The sequence below is a fragment of the Haliotis rufescens genome, unplaced genomic scaffold, assembly GCF_023055435.1.
Source record: "Haliotis rufescens isolate VD_foot unplaced genomic scaffold, xgHalRufe1.0.p SCAF_5, whole genome shotgun sequence".
Taxonomy (NCBI): domain Eukaryota; kingdom Metazoa; phylum Mollusca; class Gastropoda; order Lepetellida; family Haliotidae; genus Haliotis; species Haliotis rufescens.
Window position 1 is genome coordinate 48,896,387 of NW_025964223.1, and position 25,608 is coordinate 48,921,994.

The 25,608-nt window shown below is 40.5% G+C and overlaps 2 protein-coding genes across 3 annotated transcripts in view; one reads left to right on the forward strand and one right to left on the reverse strand.

Moving 5' to 3' along the window:
• LOC124137106 (rab-like protein 2A) lies at positions 1-14,793 on the reverse strand. Its single transcript, XM_046503268.2, has 8 exons — positions 14,675-14,793; positions 13,849-13,878; positions 13,131-13,210; positions 12,043-12,122; positions 8,770-8,881; positions 7,794-7,891; positions 7,601-7,684; positions 1-6,255 (listed from the first exon to the last, which is right to left on the reverse strand). Exons 1-8 carry the CDS (start codon positions 14,779-14,781, stop codon positions 6,157-6,159), a joined length of 690 nt encoding a protein of 229 aa, XP_046359224.2. The 5' UTR covers positions 14,782-14,793; the 3' UTR covers positions 1-6,156.
• A 691-nt stretch (positions 14,794-15,484) lies between these two features.
• Positions 15,485-25,608, forward strand: part of LOC124137105 (nuclear pore complex protein Nup205-like) — a 48,777-nt gene continuing 38,653 nt past the window's right edge. The window contains exons 1-6 of one of the 2 annotated variants that reach the window (XM_046503266.2): positions 15,485-15,522; positions 17,882-18,024; positions 18,326-18,497; positions 20,790-21,008; positions 24,435-24,520; positions 25,041-25,266. In XM_046503266.2, coding sequence (XP_046359222.2) covers positions 15,492-15,522; positions 17,882-18,024; positions 18,326-18,497; positions 20,790-21,008; positions 24,435-24,520; positions 25,041-25,266 — 877 coding nt within the window. In that variant the 5' untranslated portion in view covers positions 15,485-15,491. Of the gene's footprint in view, positions 15,523-17,881; positions 18,025-18,325; positions 18,498-20,226; positions 20,241-20,789; positions 21,009-24,434; positions 24,521-25,040; positions 25,267-25,608 lie in introns of those variants that run through there. The other variant, XM_048383715.1, reaches the window with a different exon arrangement.

Here is a 25,608-nt window from a genome sequence, read left to right on the forward strand (position 1 = left end):
ATATGTCAATTCAATTTATTGTTAATAACTTCAATAATGTACATGTACTTGGTACAGTCAACAGGTGAAAATGTAAATAAATAAAGCTTTATCTTACAGTCACTGCTACAATCTAGTGAAAACATGTGGGCCCTGTTCCACAACCCAAATCAGCCACATGACTATCACAATCAATATTAAGAAAAGGAGTTCATATTAAAATATACAAGTTTCAACAGTTGCATGGATACAACTACCACAGGTCTATATTAAAGCATAGGTGTTATGATAGTCGTGGGGCTGCTCACATCGAGGGTCTTGGCCTATATCTGGACACTATGTCCATCGGTTGTCCAGTCTACACACTTCAAGTCATGCTAGATCTGACATTTCATTAACTTAGTCATGTCACAACATGCAGGCAATGGCGTTGCTTATGTGCTATAGAAGATCACACACTAACACTAAACTACTGACATGTTTGTCAAAGCATATTAGAACCTGCTAATACAGAAACAACAATTTCACATGTTATTAGAGTTAGGATAATGGAGAAATGGCAGTCTTTTTCTGCAAAATAATAACCCTGAATTCCTGTTTGATTAGTTTATGCTAAACATTTAATGTTAGACACTTTCTGAGCCACTATAGGGGTCCTTCCTACCTGAGTGAGTGAGTATGGTTTTTTAAGCCGCTTTTAGCAATATTCCAGCAATATCACGGCGGGGGACATCAGAAATGGCCTTCACACATTGTTCCCATGTCGGGAATCGAACCTGGGTCTTCGGCGTGACGAGTGAATGCTTTAACCACAAGGCTACCCGACCGCCCCTAGGGTCCTTCCTGAAGTCCTAGGACTATTCAAAGTTTGTGTAAAAATGATAATTACAAAAGTCACAGCACTATGGTAACATGGAGAAATAGGCATAGTTACACTACTGTTCAAAGCAATGTTCCCTCGATTGGGGTGTCACTTGTTTTGACTAAAGAGGACATACAAACGTTCCCATTAGCAGCTCATTGTCATGATTGTTCCAAAATGTCAAATGTGTGTTTATTTGATCAATTTCAAAATACCACTTTAAGTTTTGTTGTTAGGAGTGTGAGTGTGTTTGTTTGGTATTACGCCGCTTTTAGCAATATTCCAGCAATATCACGGCGGGGGACACCAGAAATGGGCTTCACACATTGTACCCATGTCGGGGATCGAACCCGGGTCTTCGGCGTGACGAGCAAACGCTTTAACCACTAGGCTACCCGACTGCCCCTTGTTATTAGGAACCAATTAGTCCTGCTGCTCAGCACAAATGAGATATCATGAGACATGCTAAAGCCACATCAAACTGACAACAGAATATAAGCTTATCGGAACATGGCATTAAGTAAATTAAATATTGTCATGTGAGACATTCCTTTTTACTGAATGTATCTTAAGAGAAAATGTCATCCTAAATAGAATATAATAAACTTCGTGCAACAGTTCAAACTTAATGATGAGTCAAAAAAGATCAATACTGATATGACCTAACTAAACAATGTACATGCAAATCCTGTTTTTGTAATAAAAATGGCAAAACCATATGACCAAACAATCATTACTGGTAGAACTATGACAGATACTACCACTACTACTACTTCCTAAGCTTAGCATACAGCAGACTACTGTTGGCACAAACAACCTGATCCTATTACCGTATTCGGCGTAATAAGCGCCCACGGCAATACTTGCCCATATATTGGCTAGTGGACAATCCCAGTTAGCACCCCTTCTGATTGATCAATGTCCACCAGACTTATTTATTCGTGTATAATACATGTGTTATATACATTCTTTATTATGGAAAATTAAATTCTGGAAAAATATATCTGTCGTATGTAGACATTTCAAGCTGTTAGCGAAATCTACGATCTTTCAACTGTTGTTTTTCACCAAAATAATATACTAAAAAGAGCCCCCTATTTCTAATTTTGAGAGCGCCCTGGGCGCTTATTATGTCAAATACGGTATCCAAACTTTGCCATGTTGATCAGCAAAGAGGAATAATAATCAGGGACAACGTCACATCCATTAATTATTTACATAAACTCCATACACATCCAGCACATATATGTTATATATATGTGTGTCATAGCAGCAATTCATCCATTAAACATTCAGATCATACACTCAGTTGACAAAAACAAACCTTGATTTCAATTAACTGATTATCATCCTCTCAAATTTTTTATCACAACAGACCAGTTGACATTCCTTCTTAAGATTATCTTAGCCAATATTCCAAAATGAAGCACACCTATTGTGGTTTTCTGAAATTAGATTCCTAAAACAAACTCAGAGGAGTAGCGGGTACGTGCTACCATTACCTCAATACACCTGTTCTATATGTGGTCAGACAAGCATCTGTGTGGTATTGTGAGTTTGACTGGTACACGGATGGAAGCAAGGGATGTATAAAGCTACTAAGACCAAGACAAAACTCTAGCACCGCCATCATGCCGTCACCAGGTTTGACTTTGAGAAGCGGACCCACTGCAACCATGGTGTATGAATACTGTATCTGAAAATACTTCCTCAGTGACCTTGCAGATCTTAGTCATAATAACTAAATCGAAGTACAATGATATATTTCCTGTGAGCGTTGTTAATGAGAAGAGAGAAAAATGAAAGAAGATAAGCAAGACATATAAAAATAGTGACTATGACATTGGAATATTATCATTAAAATACAAAATGAAGGTTCTATCTCTCAGTACAAACTTAAATTTTCAGTTTAAGTGAATATCGCGTAATATTATTGGCACTAAATTACAGATACAAGTCATCACCAAAGGTAATCACATTAATCAAACATGAACAGCTTCATTTCTGACATACCGGGAATATCTGCAATTGTTTACAAAAAGTATAATACTTTTTATCAACACATCATAGGTGATAAATACAACATAAATATCTGGCCACTGCACGACCAGACTTCCCAGGATATTCAAGGATAAACTGACAATTAACAAACCTTCATTATTTATTCATATTACAGAAAAAACTAAATATATGCTGAAAGTACCAAACAACCTAATCATTATAATTGTTTGCACTTTAACACTGTTCTCAGCAATATTACAGCTATACGTATATAAATAATCCAGTCTTGCCCACACAACCTAGTGGTTGACATTTTGGGCAATGTCTGGGTATGACCGCATGCAATCATTCAAGTCACCAAGCTTTATCAACTATTTTAGTTGAATCTTATGGCAAACATGGACTATTGGGAACCAATTCTAACCTTGAATCTCTGTGGGGCTATATCATCAGTGTACCATGAATTTACACTTGATTCTGATTGGTCAAATCACAATAAACAGCTGATTTGATGGCCACATCACCTCGGAAGCTAATACTTTTAGAATAGGACTGTCTTTACAGTCACTGTCAGTAGACATATTTAAATACTTTTATGTACCATTATAGGCTACAAAATGCAAAGTAGAGGTTACTACAATATTAAAAGGATGTGTGGCAATACATATTGTGCAGAAAACAAGATAGAAATCTACAAAGAAAATGTATTTCAAGTTTTGAGGACAACAGAGTTTGCTATTTGGCTATTTTCCATATACCATATCTTTTGCTTCACAATGAGCAATATGACGTCATAATAGTGATGTGCGGCGTAGAACGAAACCTTTGCAAGGCTTGCTTGGTTTTCTTTAGCAGTGCCCACCTCATGCTGCTTACCAAATTGCCGTGCTACAAGCTCTCAGTACCTGCCATAAGTTCGAGTGAAGTATTACAGCGTTAACAAACTGCTTGAGCATTTGGAGCGCCATATTTTGTTTAAAGGCTGTTGTCACTTACTCAAAACACTGGACTCAACCCATGCTGCCTAACTCAAAATATTTGCTAACACCAAAGAGTTAGCGTTTCATTTAGTCGTTGTAGAATGGATATAAACATACTGCGCTGAATTAACATTTGGAATGAGAAATTTGAGATTCAATTTAGGGGGTACAATCTACAGGTAACCTAGCTGTACTTTGAAAACACAAAATGTTTATTTCCTAAATATACTTAGGGCTATCCTGTAAGAGATCCCTTTGAAAGGAAACTCATGACAGCTGCAGTAAAACTAGGACAAAAACAGTGCTGTGTGCGGTGGCAAGTTGAGCAAGTTAAATCGTGCAGTTCACTATAATAGTAGTGGACAAACATTCATCAGTGGACAAACATCTTGCTTACATGTTTAACATTCACGACAAATATGCTACAAAAACTTCTGAACATACATGGACGGAAAAAGTGTTTCACTGGACCCTGAAGATTCATGAGGAACATTTACAAATAGTCACACATCACATTCACGGCTGAAAGATCACATAGCAGACATTAGATGTCTGGCCATGGCATGTGTCGCTGTTAGCATATATATGGCTAGAGTTTGAAGTGCATACACCGTACAGTATGGCTAGTGTCTGATGTACATACACCGTACAGTATGGCTAGTGTCTGATGTACATACATTGTACAGTATGGCTGGTGTTTGATGTAGATATACTGTACAGTATGGCTAGTGTTTGATGTACATACACTGTACAGTATGGCTAGTGTTTGATGTGCATACAATGTACAGTAGGGCTGGTGTTTGATGTAGATATACTGTACAGTATGGCTAGTGTTTGATGTACATACACTGTACAGTATGGCTAGTGTCTGATGTACATACATTGTACAGTATGGCTGGTGTTTGATGTAGATATACTGTACAGTATGGCTAGTGTTTGATGTACATACACTGTACAGTATGGCTAGTGTCTGATGTACATACACCGTACAGTATGGCTAGTGTCTGATGTACATACATTGTACAGTATGGCTGGTGTTTGATGTAGATATACTGTACAGTATGGCTTGTGTTTGATGTACATACATTGTATAGTAGGGCTAGTGTTTGATGTACATAGTACTACATACACTGTACAGTATGGCTAGTGTTTGATGTGCATACACTGTACAGTATGGCTAGTGTCTGATGTACATACATTGTACAGTATGGCTGGTGTTTGATGTAGATATACTGTACAGTATGGCTAGTGTTTGATGTACATACATTGTATAGTAGGGCTAGTGTTTGATGTACATACACCGTACAGTATGGCTGGTGTTTGATGTACATACTCTGTACAGTATGGCTGGTGTTTGATGTACATACTCTGTACAGTATGGCTAGTGTTTGATGTAAATACACTGTACAGTATGACTGGTGTTTGAAAGGCATACACTGCATCTGAACTGACTAGAAAGAAAAAGATTAAACTGGGATTATCACTGAAATGATCAGATGCACTTATGGTAGCCTCAATGTGGAACAGTCTTTGTGCAGACAAAATCCAAAGACTATAGAGATATTCTGGGTGTGATGAGCTTCAACGGTTCATGTTTCTTACCTGGTAGGTACTTTACAAAATAATACACAACTTCATGGACAAAACAGACCAACATATTCCTATCACAGCATTTACCTTGATCACAAATACCCAACATTCAAATCATACAATGCCCAATATACTGTGAGGTCATATCTTCACTACTACCGTTCTGATTAATCACGCTGGGCCATGGTCAATGTGCCAAACATACTAAAACTTGAACACATTTATATCTGGAGGCATACCATGAGGAACAATTCAAATATGGCATTCATTTTCATCTCTGGGAAACATCAGGAGTTAGTGGCATTAACAGCCTACAAGTTATCAAAGTGCTTGTCACATTGTTCAGTTTGACCCATTCTTCGCAGCCACCATTGATCATTCCTCAATTATCCCCGACAACATAATGTAATAAACCTGAACATCACCATGATTCCTACCAGAACAAACTCATCCCAGCACAGATTTACTCTGGACACTTGCCTTCATCTTTTAAAAACCCTCATGAGGTGACCTATTTGGGTGATGTGTAGCTATTTACTGCTACCTTATATCTGTTACTGAAGGTGTAATTACTGTGCCCCTAGCCAAGCTTCCAGAAGTAATGAAAGGTGGGTGGTAGCCCAGCAAGCAGCAGTCACATCCCCTCTCCCTCTATGTCCCTGCCAGTGTTCGTGGTGTGTGAAGCAGTTTGCCTGAGAATATATGATGCATAAAATATTCATTGTGTTCTAAGTCCAGCCAATCTCAAGACGCCTTCTTGCTGTCCTCCTTGTCTGTGTCTAGTCCGCTGTCCGACTTGTCATCCTTGTCCTCTTTACTCTTGCCACTCTCCAGTTCGAAGTACTGAAACAGGAGAAGACTTCATTGAAGGAGACAACTAAAGAGTGTGCATGTGCTTCAATAACATTATACTACTCAAAACAAGTAAAAGAGCACCCAGAGTTGGAAGGCTGTGTGTTGCAATACCCAAAAGCCATGACAGATTAACTATAGTGAGTATGGTATTATGCCGCTTTAGCAATATTCCAGCAATATCACGGCGGGGGACACCAGAAATAGGCTTCACACATTGTACCCATGTCGGGAATCGAACCCGGGTCTTCGGCGTGACGAGCGAACGCTTTAACCACTAGGCTACCCGACCGCCCCAGATTAACTATAGTCATATGAAACAATCAGGTGTTGTTTGACTTCTTTTGAGTAGTATATCTCAGTGAGATCAAGTTGTGTAAACGTAACTTGAAGACCAAAGTGGCCCTAGATATCTACCACTTTGGTGTCATGCTGACAAACTAAGGATCCAACTTCATGGCCAGCAGATGATAGCAGCTGAACGCAGTACCTTAGACCATTGAGCGGGGAATCTGATCAAGGATTTGAAAAAGGATGAGGAACACAAACTATCAATGCCACAAAGTGAACACATGATAGGTTTCCAAGTGAGGTGTCTCAAGAAAGGGGGCATTGCACTGTGATCACTTCGTTCTCTGGAGGGCCATCTGTGCATCTCCTAAATAAAGAGTGGGCAACAGTATTACAGCAGCCGTGGTGTGACGGAGTCTGACCCAGACACAGCAGTGGGTGATGTGAGGAACTATTTGTTGACAATGACGTCATCATGGATTGGATCACTATTAATCATACTGTCACTCATCCCCTTTCAACTACGGAGAATAGAAAATACTGCACTGGGGAGCAATCATAACAGCTACTGTTGGTAAGAGTATATTCATTTGTTATTGAATCAGAATCATTTGTTATTCGGATCATAAGGCTAAAAAAAATAATAGGCTTGGTTCTCAGGCATCATCATAAAGTCTTTGACACATTTCGTTTATATTTCAATTTTAAAAAATAATATAAAAATCCTAAACAATGCGAACCAATATAGAACACAGTTACTTCCCTTTACACGCGCATTGCTTTACTGCACATCTCATATTTATGGTTATGGCAGCAATAGGAGTTTGTATGTTTGTTTATGTAGGGAGACCCTTTCCCAGATTGATGGTACACAACTGTTTATTTAGTTACATTCTAGCTTGAGCATGCAACAAAAAAACAAACACCGCCAGCCCATCCGCCCTATATTTTCAAAAGCCATTGCCTGAGAACCAATTCTTGTATTTTTTAAGCCTAAACAGATTGGCATTTAACGATACATCAGATAACTTTAGCAGCCACAAACCTCTAGTTCTCGCATCACTTCATCCATGAAATCTGTTGAGTTATTTTTATAGTCCACAGCAGCACGTACCGCATCCTTGAACAACTGAAACAGCATAGAAGAACAGTATAGTATAGAACTGACACACAATCAACATAACAAACAACATAACCATCGAATGCACAAGACAATGTGTGAGCACAGGATGACCTACCTTGACGACATTGGTTCCATCAGACGCCGACACAAAGTAGAAGGGCATGTTGTGTTTCTTGGCAAAGTTGAAACCTTTCTGCGTGACACTGTTGTCAACTGGAAGTAGACACAATGACACTCATGTCACATCACACATCAAACAGAGAAAACAAGGTCGAGAATGGAGTAGAGGCAGGATTTTGTCGACTTTCTCAACAGCTGAGAAAGATTTTTGACAATATTCTAGAGAATGTAACCATAGTAAGTTTATAACCCATGTTTTTACACTGATCTTTTATCTTTATCTGTAACAAATATCTAAATATTGATATGTACAGTGTAAGAAAATATGCGGTGTCCTGGGATCCTTGGGGTTTGCTGCTATAGTATTTGACTTTGAACCTGTAACATTAGGGCAATGACAAGCACCCCTTGATCATAATGATAGTGTATCCTGGTGAGGTTAGGTGAAATATGCTGTATCCAAGATTATTGCACTCATAGAGCGTCTGCTTGTACTAGTCCAGACTGATGCCGATTTTATAGTGTTTGCCACAGTTTGACAGAAACACCCCACTCTGACACAGTATACTGACTTCGAGCCAACCAGTCCTTGTCTTAGCCCCTGAATGCTGAGTGCCAGGCAGGGTAATAACAAGTACCATCTTTTAACATCTTTTGGTATAACGCGGTCGAGGATTGAACCCATGACCTTCCGCTCTCCGGGCAGACGTTCTACCACAAAACCACGGAGGCAGCAGAGTGTATCCTGGAATCCTTATGCTATCAGTTTGAATTTGAGATGGTACATAGCGAGTCAAGTAGTGGTGACATCACTGACTTGTTTCAGTCGTGAGAGAACAGGTGAATTTGATAGGATGGCTATTTTTAACATCAAGTCTTAAAACGAAGATTATAGTGTGAATGGCTCAAGAGTATTTATTCCAACAGAATGGAGATACTGTAAAATCAAGACTGCCAGTATTTCAGCTCACCATCAATCTTGTTGCCGACACACAGGCAGGGTATTTCAGGCCTGTATTCCCTCAGCTCCTTCAACCAGTTGGGGAGATTCTTGTACGTCACTTTCCTCGTGGTGTCAAACACCTGTGGACAACAAATGTGTGGAGCTAAAAATATTTGCAAATTTTAGGCAAAAGATATGATTTTGTCAGCAATAAGGTTGATGCCATTTACGACTGCATCAGTGCACTGTGATATTCTACTCAATAAAGGACACCCAGTGCTTTCATATTACTTTAGCTAATCTGTCGTAGCATGACAGATTTACTACAGTGAAGTGGTCAACGTCTGAGACCTGCATCACTTCGAGCTTTCCTCCCACATTAAGCTGACATGCTGTGATACAACTGGAATACTGTTAAAAGCGGCATTAAACACAACTCACTCACTCACTCACCTTCTTTTGAGTTGTATATTGAAATAAATAACACACTTCAATCTGTATCATTTTGGAAATTCATAATGTGGAAATTTTATAATAAAATGCATATTTATATACTATCTCACACTATGCATTTCTTCCTTCTTCAATTCGGTGTGGAAACGACCTAGAACAAAGTTTCCACCTTCAAAAGACAAACACATCCCACCACCTAAACAACGGGTCCGGCACCACAGCAATAACTCCTGTGTGATACGGCCCGATGCGACCTGAGCACCTGACATACCCTGCCTATCATTCTCTTTCTTTTGCTTCACTGGGACATAACTATCATGAAATCGGGTAAATCATGTTTTGTGTCTTCACACAGGACATTGTTCAAAGAAAGATTGACTGCATAGCTTTGAACTAGGGAAACCTACACAGCTACGACTTGTAACCAACTCCGTATATGAGAAAAGATGAATTACCCATGTACACTCAGAGCAGTAGACATGATCTGTGCTTGAAACATGAGCTTGAATATTAGACCGAGAGAATGCTGATGATAGATGAACGAGGGCTATAATTACGATCCTGATCCTGATTGTCATCCCATTACCTAACTAATAGCACCACACCTGTCATCAGAAGATGAGATCTACAAAATGTACCTCGATCTTGATCCGAACTATCATAGTAATACCGATCCTGGTGATCTGTACATTCAGGGATAGTATGTAGAACCCACTCCTGGCCATCATAGTGATGACGATCTGTGGAAGTGTCGCCTCATAGAAGAGGAGTGTTGAAGCTGGCTGTACGCTAGTACACTGAAGACATCTTTCCTTTGAGGTTGAGCTATCCCTAGATAAAGGGCGAAGTCGATCTGTAAGGGATCCTTTGCGTATTCGATCAGAAGAGTACCTTCAATCCGTCGATCCATGGTAAGGGCGATCCTGAAGAGTGGAGCAATGTCGTTTTCCAGTAGTGTGGTAACAATCCTCAAGAGGAGGGTACTGAGGATGATCTTGAGAGCCAGGACTCTCCCTATCGAGCATTGTGTCCAAAGTCCCAACAATCCAGTGTCATAAGGTGCGTGTGATTCCATATGACTAGGAGTAAATGAAGTCAATCCTTTGATGAATGGAGATCCTGTCAATCCAATGATGAGTGTCGATCAGTTGAAGTATGTCTACCCCAACAATCCCATTGATCTCAATATCTCAGCTGAACAATCGATGTTCGTTGATCAAACGATCCTAGGTGTATGTCTATCAGTGATCCTTAGCCATCGCATGAAGAGCTTCGCTGTATTTAAATATTGATGGAATGTAGGTACAGTCCCTGTTGTTGATCACTAGCACAATCTCTTTTGTGAATATGAAGATCTACTGAGAAACAACTCTGATAACGATTTCTTGGGGAAGAAGGTTTATCCTAGAAGTGGTATGCCAATCTAGTGATGGATTGTGTTGATTCCTAGCAGAAGCATAATGGTGTAGTGACGAAGTACACTTGGGCGATCTACTGTGTGAAGGTGGATCCTTTGATAAATCATGTCGACATCGATCCTGCAGGAGTATCGATGTTGACCTACATGTCGACCCTTAGGAGAAGGATATTGATGTCTATCCCCCAGTTGATGTCGCTGAGAAAAATCTCGAAAAGTGGCAACTGCTTGTCGTAAGAGGAGACTAACAAGATCGGGTGGTCAGGCTCACAGACTTGGTAGATGCTTGTCATCGTAACCCAAATGAGTAGATCGATGCTTATGATGTCAATCACTGGATTGTCAGGTCCAGACTCGATTATTTACAGATCCCTGTCATGTCATATAGCTTGAATATGGCGTTAAACAACAAATGAACACGCATGTGAACCGTTGCAGTCGTAGTTTTGCGGGGTTAAAAGGAAAACTGTTAGAGACTGTATTGTTCTCCACAGAAAAAAACGGGATGGTAGATGGCTTGGTCTGATTGACTGTTTAACTAGCCAATCGTACTGCCAGGTTTCTTAGCATCTAAGGGTCCATGCTCTGTATCTTTAGATAATGACTTTGATCACCGGTCTGTGCCGCACTTCTGACATATGCGAATATAGTAGTGAAATTCTTCCTCTGAGAGATGCGCACACAGGGAGTATCTGTAGGACAACTAGCACTGGTCACGACAGTCACAACAAAGAGAGCGAGAGTTTCTCTCTTTATTCTTTTTCACTTTTATACTGTTGTAAAAGTATGATTATACTTCTTGCACAATGGCGTTTCTCCATAGTGAGCTGTCCATTATGTTGCAGTTGTCAGAGGGATTGAAAACAAAAACAAAATGTAATTCTCTACAACTCAAACATGTCTTTCCACCATGGCTATGAGAAAGAGAATTAAAGGCAGGGTATGTCAGGTGGTCAGGTGATCACGTCGCATAGGATCGTACCGCACAGGATTGCAGTGGTGCATCACCCCTTGTTTAAGTGGTGACCATGGTGATGCATGGGTTATGTTTGAGTGAAGTGTTTTTGAAGCTGGAAACTTTGTTCCAGCAGGTTCCACACAAGGATCTAAGAAGTAGGAAGAGAGGCATAGTGTGAGATAGGATTAGTTTAAAAATATAGATTTTTTTCACATATGACATTTTAGAAACTGGTACTGAGCAAAGATCATATCATGAAAATGATAATAATAACTGATCACATATAACGTTGTCTCAAACAATAGACATGACATCAACATGATCAAAGCTATTTCGGAAAAGAATTAAGCTACCCACAAACTTCGACATTGCTAGGGATTGAAATAAACAACATAGCTATGTACAATGTTAAAGATAATATGCATGGTTTGGGCAGAGGGAAAGTTATGAACATCTTCTATGACCAAACCTACCATAACACAAGCATGGGCCTGGTGGTAGTACGAGGGATGCATGTTGTTGAACCTCTCTTGTCCTGCTGTGTCCCAGAAATCTGACAATAAAAAGATATAATATACAAATGTGTATTCTGCATTTTGAAAACATTTTAGTAGGCTAACTTTCAGTCAAATAACTATAGTGGTTATTGCCTGAATGTTATTTAATGCCTTACACAAAAACTCTTTCATTGTATTATCTGTTGCTATTTCCTTTCACATGCGCACTACTTTACTGCGCATCTTGTGTTATGGTAATGGCGGCAATAGGAGTTTGTATGCTTGTTCATGTTGGGAGGCCCTTTCCCATGTTGATGGTACACAACTGTTTATTTGGGTACATACTAGTTTCAGGAAGCAGAAAAAACCCAAAACCAAAAAAACAGCACCCATCCCTGCACTATATTTTCAAAAGTCATTGAATGACAACCAATTCCTTTATTTTTTAAGCCTAAGCATAGTGATTTACTTATGTGGGCCACCTGTTTTGGTCACTTTATACGATGGAAAGAATGAGTGAGTTGGGCTTAAAAGAGCTTTAGCAGTATGCTAGTTATATCACGTTGTGTCAACTTGATATGGAAGGAAAGCCTGAAGTGATGCAGGTCTCAGCTGACGTTTACCATTTTGGTGAAACCCACGAGCACTGGTATGGTGTGGGCAAACCTAGAAGCAAGATCGGGGCTAACTGGGATTTGAACCCACAATGTAGGATTCAGGGTAGGCCCAAGGGATGCAAAGTGAATTCTCGCGCCTTATACAACTGGGCCACCTGTTCACCCAAAAGGGGAAAGAAGCGGGATAACGTTTATAGAATGGTTATCAGTACGCCAAATAAGCTAACCTAATGAAGTCTGGTGATACACAATTGTGGGCCCACTTGTTTCAATCAGCATATACGACAGGAAAAAAGTGGGACCACCATTTTTCACAAATACAAACACAATGGAGACAGCTCCAAACTGGAATTTGAGTGACCTCCCTTTTCCAATACGAACCACTGAAACTGCAGTTTCACCCAAATTTCAAACTTTTTCTAATGGAGTATATAAATCATAACTTACCGACAGAAACTGTTTTTCCGTTCAGCTCAGTTTTATGGTTGAACAAAGTTAAAGCATATGTTGACAGCTGCTGTGGTTTGCTGGTCAATAGTCAAGGATCCATGAAGCATATAATCATATACATGTATTCTAAAGAAAAACTACACATGTGTCTTGTTTCTACAGTTATAGAACAGATTTCCAATATGTTTAAAATAAGGCCATGATGCTTAGTGAATATCACCGGGGAATGCATACTATATACATGATATAGATCTGAAAAAAATGGTTAAATCATAAAATAGACACCATAATAGTCATAATAGTGGTACAGGAGTAGACACTATGCATTAAATCTAACTAGTCCATAGCTCATTTTTTACCAGTTATTTAATGATTTATGTAATAACAATCTGTGACTTTGGTCACAAGTCCAAAACCTGACTCTGGTAAAATATCTTCTGGTTAAGTAAGATCGCATAATACTAGTCGTCATAAAACTACCCAAAAAAATGTACATTTTTGGGCTAGCAGACTCAAAAGTTTTTGGCACAACTGTAATAACTAATACCTAAATAGGTTATATTTTTTTTAGAAACAACTAGATGGCTCAGTCTAGTCGTCAATCGTGTGTCAATAGTTTTGGGCTTGCACGCAAGTGTCCATGTCTCATCCTTGAATACAAGACAGTCTAGGTGACACAGACACTTTCACAGCAATCATGCACAAAAAAGGATACTATCCATCCATCAGGAAACGCTCAACCAACCTAAAGGAAAAAACAAATTAAATTACATTCATGACAAAAGTGATGGAAAAAATGATCATTCAGATTGAGGATAACTATAACAGCTTGATTATTTTGATACTAATTTTACAGAATACTCCTTCCCTAAATGCTAAATAAAAAGAGTAAAGACTAAAGCATGAACCAGAGACAAGAAGAGCCAATTCAAGATTTAGCTTTGCTCTAGGCCTGTAAGTTGCAGTCTCATCGTAAATGTTAGCATGTCCAGGGTCCCATTTTACAAAGCTATCATCGCGTTATGAGTGTCAGTAGTCTATGTTATAGTATGGAAGACATGACAGTTGCAGTGTTACAATCCGTTTGTGAAACTGGCCCATATCAAGATTATTTTGCTGTTTTAAATTTTTTTCTCATCTGGTATATTATTTTAATCTTAGGAAGCTCTAGATCACAACTGTAATTGTTGCTCATTGATTGCATGCTATTCCTAACCCGAGGGTAGTCGCCCAAAAGACTGAACGATATAAAAAGTTGCCTAGCAACCTATGATGCTCCTAAGTTAAACATTAACATTTCGCAGATAGCTCAAACTAAATATTTACATCATATTACAAATAATTGACATAACATACATATTTCAAAAGATGGTTTATATTACCTAAGATAGTTATCAAAACTGTATTCGTGAATTCAAGAAACATATATCATGAACAAGTGCTCGAAAACAGGACAAATGGAATACAGGAGAACTGTCATTAGCGTTTTACAAACTATTTCGCAAAATAAGGTAAAAGCAATGCTATGAACGATACAGTACTTAGACTTTCCAACTGCGCTGTCACCAAGGCAAATTATTTTCACTTTAACATCTTCAGAATCTCCCTTTTTGTCATAATCCGGCATCTCACTGTTAGTAGTCGCCATTTTGAGATCCAGAAGAATGTACAAAGTTGCATTGTGGGATCAATATTTTCACTCGAAAACGAGGTATTCCCTCTTTCTAAATATAGATAGTCACGGAAGCGCCCGTAAAATATTCACTAAAGCTGCTCGAAACAAGAGGCTCCATACAGAGATTTGGAAATGGATTTCGCTTTGTTGAAACATATTTCTCCGTGGTATAAGATTTTATTAGAAGCTTACGTCAAATGAAGTGTACGAAATCAAATCTACGTGGTTCAGGGGCCACTTTTGACAACGACCGTTGTTTTTCATCAACAAATTTATTTTACAAGGATAATTTTGCTCAACCCCTCCACCCACTGGCCAGCATATCGTCGAAATGGAAATTACAATTGTCATCGCCGTGTGGAAATGGACCAGACTAAATTATTTACATGCGGTCGTAATTATGTTACAGTCACAAGAATAATATCATCTCTCAAGAACCATGCAAAGTTTAGTGACATTTATTTTTGTAATTGTTGTCGAGATGGATTCGATTTGTTTTTGAAGGATTGTGTTAAAACAATTCTCTTTATCTGATTAAAATATTATGAAGTGTTGAAGATGTAAATCGTCACATAAGAAACGTGATATATTACTCAGGGGTTGGGACTGAGAAAATATTTTTGTTGGTGGTATGCATCTTGAATTTCACGAGTTATCTTACCGGAAAAGTAATTGCTTCCAACATGGCGGCATTAGGCATGGCGGTAAATTCGGGTAAGCGTTTAAAAAAACCTGCATTACTCGTGAACTAAAGGCTAAATTCTTAAAATACATCGCAGATTTGTTACACATGTGATAATGTTTTAGGTATGCCAAGGATCTAATTGATTACACCCGCAATATTTGAATAAACACTTACCGGCATGGTCATATTGCATGTTCTCCTAGTTTCTCTTTTAATTTTGAATTATGCGAGAGGTCTCATATGTCTCAGTCGTTATATGTCTTTGTAACGTTGATGTCCTAAAATTGACATTCCAAGAGAATTCGACACTTCAATAATTTGATTTTCAAATGGTATCATTAATTATTGTTTTGCTGCGTAGATGCCCTGTTTCTCAATTGTCAATGTGATAGGAATGTCCAAGATCCAAACTGGAGAGCCAACTTACCTATGTAAAATGTCAATGTCTTACTTGGCAAAAATAGTACAGTATCTGGGAGTAGTGCACTTTACCAGGCGCACTTTTTCAGATCCAATGCGTTAATTAGCCGACGCTCTACCACTGGACCACAGGCGCTATCACATGTAATCAGTGCTCGTTTAACGGGTCATTAGAATCCCCATTAACATGCATGCGTAATTCAGTAAACAATGAATTGCACATGCGTGTGACATCACGGTCCGCTCTCCCATTCATCTTTTCATGAAACAACACCCGCCATTGTTTATGTCAACATGACTGACCAATGGGATTAACCAGATTAAAGCTTGAAAATGTAAGAATTTATGGCTAACCCGTGCCCAAAGCAAGCTAACCCTAAGGACCGAAAAGGGGTGTTGGATCGTAAAGACTAGTAAGTTTCCCTAAGACCGAAAACGGGTGTTGGATCGTAAAGATGTGTAAGTTTCCCTAAGACCGAAAATGGGTGTTGAATCAGAAAGACGTGTAAGTTTCCCTAAGACCAAGAATGGATGTTTAATCGTAAAGATGTGTAAGTTTCCCTAAGACCGAGAACGGGTGTTGGATCGTAAAGATGTGTAAGTTTCCCTAAGACCGAAAACGGGATTTGGATCGTGAGGCGAGAGTCACCAAAGCGCGAGGCACGGTAACAGTATAACGAGACAGCGGTGGCGCTATAGCGCAGTAATTGAGCTGATGGTAGAGCTCGGCTGCGCCCGGTAAACTGCATTGTTGCCCAGTATCTTCATCATGTTCAAACTAATGTGGATACGGTTTTTGTACTTGTAAATAAGAAGTATGTCATATTCTAGTCTTAATTTCTTTTAAACCATTATGATGACGGTCATATCAGCAGTCAGCAATTTTAAGAAACAATATGTTATCAAATGCAATGTATTTAAAAGATATATATCTCTGGTGTAATGCACACAACTTCTATTGAGATTGCACAGTAAAACAAAAGAACAAATCAAATGAGTTATTGTACGTAAACAAGGTTAGAACTTAACACTAGCCTGCTAGCCTGGGGCTAGTACAAATTCCTGTGGGCTTGTACAAGTTTACCAATTTCCCATTGCTTTAACATTACAGGGCCATTTTATCTTTACCCGGGGTAGTAAGGCATTTGAGTTTAGTTCTAACCCTGAAGTTAAAAATAATGTTGAGAGTGGAATGCAGCGATCTAATTGGTCATATGGTTTAATAAAGTTGGCATAATGTTTCGACCTGTAAGTGTGGTTATCGCAATGAAGGTAATCCCCATTATCCTTTCCAGTGTCCAGATTTAGTTTCTAACAGTATGTCTTGTATTGGCACTTACATAGTTACCAGTGATGAGACACAAATGTCAAGATGTAGATATATACATGATATAATCATGTGCAGTATAATTAACAACATGTCTTCTCCCGAAAAAAACCCAAAGAATATCATGGGTTAAGAATTTTATGGTAAAGTAGATAATTGTCTTTACATACCATAATCATATACATTGATACTTTAAGTCAAGACATTTGGCACATGCTACCCTTCCCCCCACAGCCTAGGTGAGCTGTTAACCTTGGCTAGTGTTATTACCACTTGTATGGCCTTACACAGGAGTCCAATGTGAATGCTTTTACAATTGAATCAGACAGGACTCTATACAGACATGTGATGAAATGAGAGTGTAAATAGAAAGTGTATAATTGATAATACATGTATTGAGAAAATTTACTTGACGGGGACTAACAGACCAGTGTTTGTGTTAAACCCTGTTATATACACAATGACAACAACAACCCTGCAGGCTATTGATGAGTCAGTGATGACTGAAAGTTTGTTTAGTATTGATGAGAGTGACTGACAGTTTGAGTTGGGCATAGGTCATGGTTTCGTTTTACAAGTAGTGCATTGTAGTTGTACCCCTTTGTTTATGCAACCATGGTAATTTTGTCTTTTGTTTTCAGGTGCCCGTTTGTGGGGCCCATTTAAAGCATTATATGATGTAGTCGATGCCGCCATCTACAAGCGCCGACCGAACTCTATTCATGATCTTGAACTGGCATTACGGAAGCATAAACCAGACTTTATTTCACTTCTCAAAACACCAGTAAGTACATAAATCTTTTGAGTACCAGAGCATGGAGATGTTGTACATGTTGTGTTCAACCCTAATTTTCATACCTGTTTGCATACCACTCACTTCTAATGTAAACATAAAAGCTTGATTATGTTGAAACAAATGTTATTAATGCATGTAAAATGTAAAACCATGAACCAAACTGCTCCAAATGGTTGACATTTCTTGTGACATTATCAAGGATTATCAATGATGTGCTCTGGAATGAACAGTTAATTGGAGATACCAAGTGGAACATTGATTACTGAGGTCTTTGATATGAATGTCACAGGCCAAGAACAACCTCCATCGTGAAGCTGTCAAGAAGTCGACGTCAGAGGGAATCCCTGTCCAGGGAGAACAGAGGAGTCAGACCTTCTCCCAGCAGTTTGTGACAGAGACTCTCATCCTTAGTGACTTGTTCCAGCTGAATGAACTAGCTGCCATGGAGCTTCTTATGGCTGGTGAGTACATGGAGCTTCTTATGGCTGATGAGTACATGGATCTTCTTATGGCTGGTGAGTACATGGAGCTTCTTATGGCGGGTGAGTACATGGAGCTTCTTATGGCGGGTGAGTACATGGATCTTCTTATGGCTGGTGAGTACATGGAGCTTCTTATGGCTGGTGAGTACATGGAGCTTCTTATGGCTGGTGAGTACATGGAGCTTCTTATGGCTGGTGGACCACCTCCGTGGTCTAATGGTAGAGCGTCCGCCCAGAGAGCGGTAGGTTTGGGGTTCGATCCCCAGGGGCGTCATACCAAAAGACGTTAAAAGATGGTACTTGTTGTTACCCCGTCTGGCGCTCAGCATTAAGGGGCTAAAACAAGGACTGGTCGGCTCGGAGTCAGTATACTGTGTCTGAGTGGGGTATTCATGTTAAACTGCGGCATGGTATCTCAGTGTGCTAGCACTATAAATCGGCATCAGTCCGGACTAGTACAAGCAGCCACATACACACATACACGTGCATGCACGTCGCTATATAAGTGCAATTATCTTGGACGCGACGTTAAACCCCATTTCACCTCACCTCTTATGGCTGGTGAGTACATGGATCTTCTTATGGCTGGTGAGTACATGGATTTTCTTATGGCTGGTGAGTACATGGATCTTCTTATGGCTGGTGAGTACATGGAGCTACTTATGGCTGGTGAGTACATGGAGCTTCTTATGGCTGGTGAGTACATGGAGCTTCTTATGGCTGGTGAGTACATGGAGCTTCTTATGGCTGGTGAGTACATGGAGCTTCTTATGGCTGGTGAGTACATGGAGCTTCTTATGGCGGGTGAGTACATGGATCTTCTTATGGCTGGTGAGTACATGGAGCTTCTTATGGCTGGTGAGTACATGGATCTTCTTATGGCGGGTGAGTACATGGAGCTTCTTATGGCTGGTGAGTACATGGAGCTTCTTATGGCTGGTGAGTACATGGATCTTCTTATGGCGGGTGAGTACATGGAGCTACTTATGGCTGGTGAGTACATGGAGCTTCTTATGGCTGGTGAGTACATGGATCTTCTTATGGCTGGTGAGTACATGGAGCTACTTATGGCTGGTGAGTACATGGAGCTACTTATGGCTGGTGAGTACATGGAGCTACTTATGGCGGGTGAGTACATGGAGCTTCTTATGGCTGGTGAGTACATGGAGCTTCTTATGGCTGGTGAGTACATGGAGCTTCTTATGGCTGGTGAGTACATGGAGCTACTTATGGCGGGTGAGTACATGGAGCTTCTTATGGCTGGTGAGTACATGGAGCTACTTATGGCGGGTGAGTACATGGAGCTTCTTATGGCTGGTGAGTACATGGAGCTTCTTATGGCTGGTGAGTACATGGAGCTACTTATGGCGGGTGAGTACATGGATCTTCTTATGGCTGGTGAGTACATGGAGCTACTTATGGCTGGTGAGTACATGGATCTTCTTATGGCTGGTGAGTACATGGATCTTCTTATGGCTGGTGAGTACATGGAGCTACTTATGGCGGGTGAGTACATGGATCTTCTTATGGCGGGTGAGTACATGGAGCTACTTATGGCTGGTGAGTACATGGAGCTACTTATGGCGGGTGAGTACATGGAGCTTCTTATGGCGGGTGAGTACATGGAGCTACTTATGGCTGGTGAGTACATGGAGCTACTTATGGCGGGTGAGTACATGGAGCTTCTTATGGCTGGTGAGTACATGGAGCTTCTTATGGCGGGTGAGTACATGGATCTTCTTATGGCTGGTGAGTACATGGAGCTACTTATGGCTGGTGAGTACATGGAGCTTCTTATGGCTGACTTCTTTGAGAGGCATTTAGAAGTTGGAGTCTAAGTAAGTAAGTAAAGATAAGATATATGGATGAACAACTTCTTTATTACAATTAGGAGCGACGTTTCGGTGTAGGTTCTAACACTGTTATCAAGCAAGTGATGTACAGAGTATGGTTGACAAGTATATATACAGGACAGGAGGCAGTGTTTATGCTCGTGTGTTTCACCAAACGGGTAATCGTGTAAGATCTGTTACTTCAAGCTTTCCTCCGACATGAAGCTGACACTGTGATTTTAACTGAATACTGTTCAAAGCCATATTAACCAGACAGACTCATTCACTCACTCACTCACTCACTCACTCACTGTTATAGCTGATAAGTACAATAATTTCTACTATTGAAATCAAGTGAATCTGATCAAATAGGAGGTTCCTTTCTTTCTATACAAGATGTTGAAAAGACTTGGTGGATGATGTTTTGTTGTGTTTCCAGGTGAGAACCAGCTGCCCAACTACCCTGGCCTGACTCGGGGTCTGGTGGCGGTCATCCTTTACTATGATGGACGTAGGAGCCTGGTCAACTCTCTCCGCATACTGCTCCAGTCTCGAGAAGGCCGGACATGGACACTGGGCATGCCCTCCGACTTAGCTCACCTGATACAGACCTTCACCTCACAGTTGGTGGAGGAGGGACTTGTCAACAAAATACTAGGCAAGTAGTTCTTACTCTTCCAGTGGGTAATGTGGTGTACATGTTGTTCTAATATTAATCCTTCACAAAATTTTTTTAACTTAAACTTGGATAGAAAATATGTACCAAATGTCATGCTGTCAATGTGATAAATGTCATGCTGATCTTTGCCTTTCCTACAACCATGATTACACCTTTATTTCTTTGCAACACTTGTTAGCTGTTTAGTTTGTTAAGAAGACAAGCAATCTCATTAAAATCAGACCTTAGCGCTCGCTGTCGCTACACAAAGATCTGACGACATCTTATTACGGGTCAGAACGACCTATCATGAACTTTGACTGACAAATCAAAAGCCTAACAAAATGTTAACATTAACGCATCAGAATGCAGCTTTCTCGAGCTTTACGTTACTGGTTTTAAACAGGCTTCCATTCCATACTATGCTTTGGAAATACCAATGTTTAAACCAATCCTATCTCACACTGTGCATATCTCTTTCTTCTTTTGATCTTGGTGTGAAAACACCCAAAACAAAGTTTCCCCGCTTCAAAAAACATTTCGCCCAAACACATGCCACCATCACTATGGTCACCTTCAAAACAAATGGGTCATGTACTGTAATCCCGTGCATAGCAACCCTTCACAACCTACACAATCATTCTCTTTCTCTTTGCCACATTGTGGAGACGTGTTGGAATCATAGAGAATTATATTTTTTGGGGTGAGAACTGTTTCTCTTACGACTGCAACATTATAAACAGATCAGTCCGTTCTGTAAAAAGTGCAGTCATGCTCTGGATAGACATCAACATCAATATCGGGGCATATGTTCTATCAATAAATGATGCCAGCAATGTTGCCAACTTTCTGAGTTTAAAACCTACCTCTGCAATTGTCAAGCGTTCAGTCGTTCAGCGTTTCAAGGCTTCGTTGAATAATTCTGAACTTTCATAGTCAGAATCAGGTTCGGTACATCCCACCCCGTTCCTCTTATTGGCAGGATCGACATTGATTGAACAGTCAGGATCGGGATCGTTGATCAACTTCTGAGAATTGGTGTCACGATGAGTGGGATCTACATACTCTCCCTGAGCCTAGCATTCGGAGGCAGTGGGGTAGCCTAGCGGTCATAGCATTAAATCGTCACACCCAAGACTGGTTTTGTTTCCCCTCATGGTTACAATGTGTGAAGCTGATTTCTGATGTTCCCCGCCATGATATTGTTGCAATATTGCTACAAGCGACGTAAAACCAAACACGCTCACTCACTCACGCATCACCTGGATCAGACTGATGGGTCGGAGATGTTATTACAGTCTAGACTGGCATCATTCCCCCTTACATACTTCACAGAATCACCACACTGTATCATTGGCGTTCTGATAGTGCACTTAATTTTTACTTGTGTGATCAACAGAGATATGACGATTTCATCATTTTTAGTCTTATTTTCATGCATCAAATATTACGAAGATCAAGTTGCTAATGCACCGGTCACGTCACACATTCTACAAGGAACTGGCTTCATGTACATCATTATTTCTTTGGAACTCGGAACACCATTTTGTTCGTCTACTGTCCAGTTCTCACTATTTGTCACTAGATGGGGTTTTATGTGTGTGGTGCTTTGACCAAGTGTTAGGCAAGGATGTAATTTTCCATGCTCCAGCACAGAGATATTTTGTGTAGCAGGTGTCAGGACTTTCTCTGGGTTGTTAACAAACCAGCTTTTGCTGGATCAGAACAGAATGACCTGATGCAAGCCGTTAAGACACTTTACCTACCATCCCGCAGCCGTAACGGGCAGTATACACATTTCTACTTCAAAGTGACTGGACCGCTAGTTTTCAGTAGGACCTCAATGACTACACGCGACAGCATTCACAATCCAGAGTTTTGGAAACACCGCCACACTTCTGCATGGTCATAATCACCTTGCTTTGTACTTTCATTTCGTACAACGACTGTTCCTGCACAAATTCAATTGCAAGACCAACATGTCACATGACCTGTGCATCGATGACTGTACGATTGATTGAGGAGCACACTCATAACGCGATGTATGGCAGGGCATGGGTTTGTAGACAACCAAAATTTCCATGTCAGCAACTTGGAGTTCCAGCAGTAGTGTTAGCAATGACACATTGGATGGAGTTCCTTCCAGCATCCTGACCGATGGTTCAGTCAGACAAAACATCAGTTTCTTGATACATCAACAAGATGGGATTGACGATATCCTCATTGCCACTACTTGCCTCACTTTCAAGATCCGCCATACAATGCAGCTCTCAGTCCAGTCAGCCAATGCCTGAGTGATCTGGAATGTAAACAAGATGGACTCCATCATCCCTCCTGTCATCATCGACAGAGTTCCTCCGTCTGATCGACTCCCTTTGTATACAGGTTCGGGCGATGCACATTCCAGGGATCAACAACAACATTGTGGATGCTGTGTCCCAACCAGAACAACCATCCCCAACACAATGGCATCTCCATCCAACGACTTTTTGGTGCATTTGCCTCCTCTATCCAAGGCCAGATGTCAACCTTTTTGTAACCCGGTTCAACAACAGGTTCAACACTCGTATCACCCATCCCTGAGGCATGAGACCACGACGCCTCCAAACATCTTCGACTTCTTTTGGTCATGCATTTTTGGCTGGCAGGAAGTTCACTGTTCACGGATAAACATTGCAGATAGGAGTTACCATCATCAGGGCAGCGTCAAGGGTTGATCTATTTGGACTCTGTTGGGATTTTATTGCGAAAATCAATTCCCGGATCAACCGGATCGGTTGTCCACCATCCCCTATGTAGCGTCTCAGATGAATCCAGATGATCAGGAAAACATCACGTCATGCCCGGTTGGAGCTCTATGCATTTACCTGAAGGCTTCAGCAGCGCTATGACGCCCCTGGAAGTGACTCATTATCCCATTATCCACAGCAGCCCTGATGGAGGTCTCCTGTACAACAATTTGCGTTTGGTTACGCTCAGCAATTCTACAAGCCTGTACCTTTGCAGGATTGCCTTCCCAGGGGCTATCGAAGCCACACAGGACTAGAGCTGTTGCCTCTAGGATGGCTTTACACAGCAACTGCATGTTGTTGTCTCTATGATGGCTCTATGACTGCACCTTATCTGACATGCTGGAAGGGTACTTCTGGAAGTCTGATGCAGTCTTCGCTTCTTACTGTCTACCTGCGTGATGCACAGGATTACAGTGCATGACCCATTTGCTTAAGTGGTGGCCATAATGATACCGGGTTGTGTTCGGGCGAAATGTTTTTTGAAGCTGGAAACTTTCATCTGGGGCGTTTCCACACCAAGAACGAAAGAGTAAGAAATACATAGTGTGAGATAGGATATGTATATAAATATGCAATGTTTTGCAATTATGTTTACTGTACTATACTCTTAATCATGTTCTTATTTTCCCTGCAGATTTGATCCGGTCCATTGATGAAGTAACTGAAATGGACAAGCTTCAGAAGGACAGAGCACTTGGCCCTCCCAAACACAGAAAACAGGTAGGAAAACATTATGTTAATACAATTATGAATTTGTAAAGCATTTTTCCAATTTATAACTGCTCAAATGTGCTTAGACCATGGCAGATGTAGTCAAGGGCTTGATTAAAGAGACAGGTTTTACATGTTTTTTTTATAGTTTGTCAAATTTTCTGATTCTCTGAATTATGAATTTACTTGGAATCTTATTTTAGACTTTGTTCCCTCATCTACTGAATGGGGCACAGGTGGCCTAGTGGGCTAAGGCACCGCAGTTCCATGTGCAGAGTTGCGTCCCTTGGGCATGATTGTAGGTTCCCGATTATGTTTCTAGGTTTGTCAGCACAAATCCCGTGGGTATGTGGGTTTTACCCAAGTGGTAAACATCTGAGACCAGCATCACTTCAGGCTTTCCACCCTCATTAAGCTGAAAAGCCATGGCATAACTGTAATACTGTTCAAAGTGGTGTTAAAGCCAGATCACTCACTACTGAATATACTGCTGACCACTATACATGTTCTACTTTGGTTATGCCTGTAGGTTGTGGAACTGTTCCGAGAGATCAAGCTGTCACTGGCTGAGTGTCTCTTCTGTCTGGCATGTCAGCAGCCTCTCAGTAAGGGCGACACCTTGAGGCTGATTGCTCACCTAAAGGAAGACAACTCTGTGACTGGAGATGACAAACTAGAGCCGGTGACCCTGTGTCTACTGCTGACTCTCCTGTACTGCTTCGATGTGAGGATCCTGGAACAGGAGGATGCCGCAGGTACTGCTCACATGACGCTGTATTTACTCCAGCTGGGAATCGTGTATCTGCATGTTGGAGTATCTCTTTGTGTTGTTGATGTACAACAGTTGTACATAAGTATTCTATAGATCTACAGGTTTCACACTGATTTGAAAAGTGCTATTAATTATCAGGTTGTTACAAAATGTGCTGGTTTTGTTGTTTGATGGATTACACTCCATTGACCGTCCTTCAAAGTGCTTGACTGTCCATGTGTAAATCAAGTGTGAATGGTAGCTGAACTTATTGTTTGTCAACCAAATGGTTACATCTGGGTGTATAGCGTTGTAATTGTATATTGCTTTCGATAGTGTCTGGAAT

Bases quoted from the DNA above. Each gene is read 5' to 3' on its own strand.
- LOC124137106 (XM_046503268.2), bottom strand. From the start codon at position 14,781: ATGGCGACTACTAACAGTGAGATGCCGGATTATGACAAAAAGGGAGAT. The intron at 12,123-13,130 runs GTAAGTTATGAT...TTTTATTGTCAG, and splicing joins CGGAAAAACAGTTTCTGTCG to ATTTCTGGGACACAGCAGGA. The intron at 7,685-7,793 runs GTAGGTCATCCT...ATGCTGTTTCAG, and splicing joins ATGGAACCAATGTCGTCAAG to TTGTTCAAGGATGCGGTACG.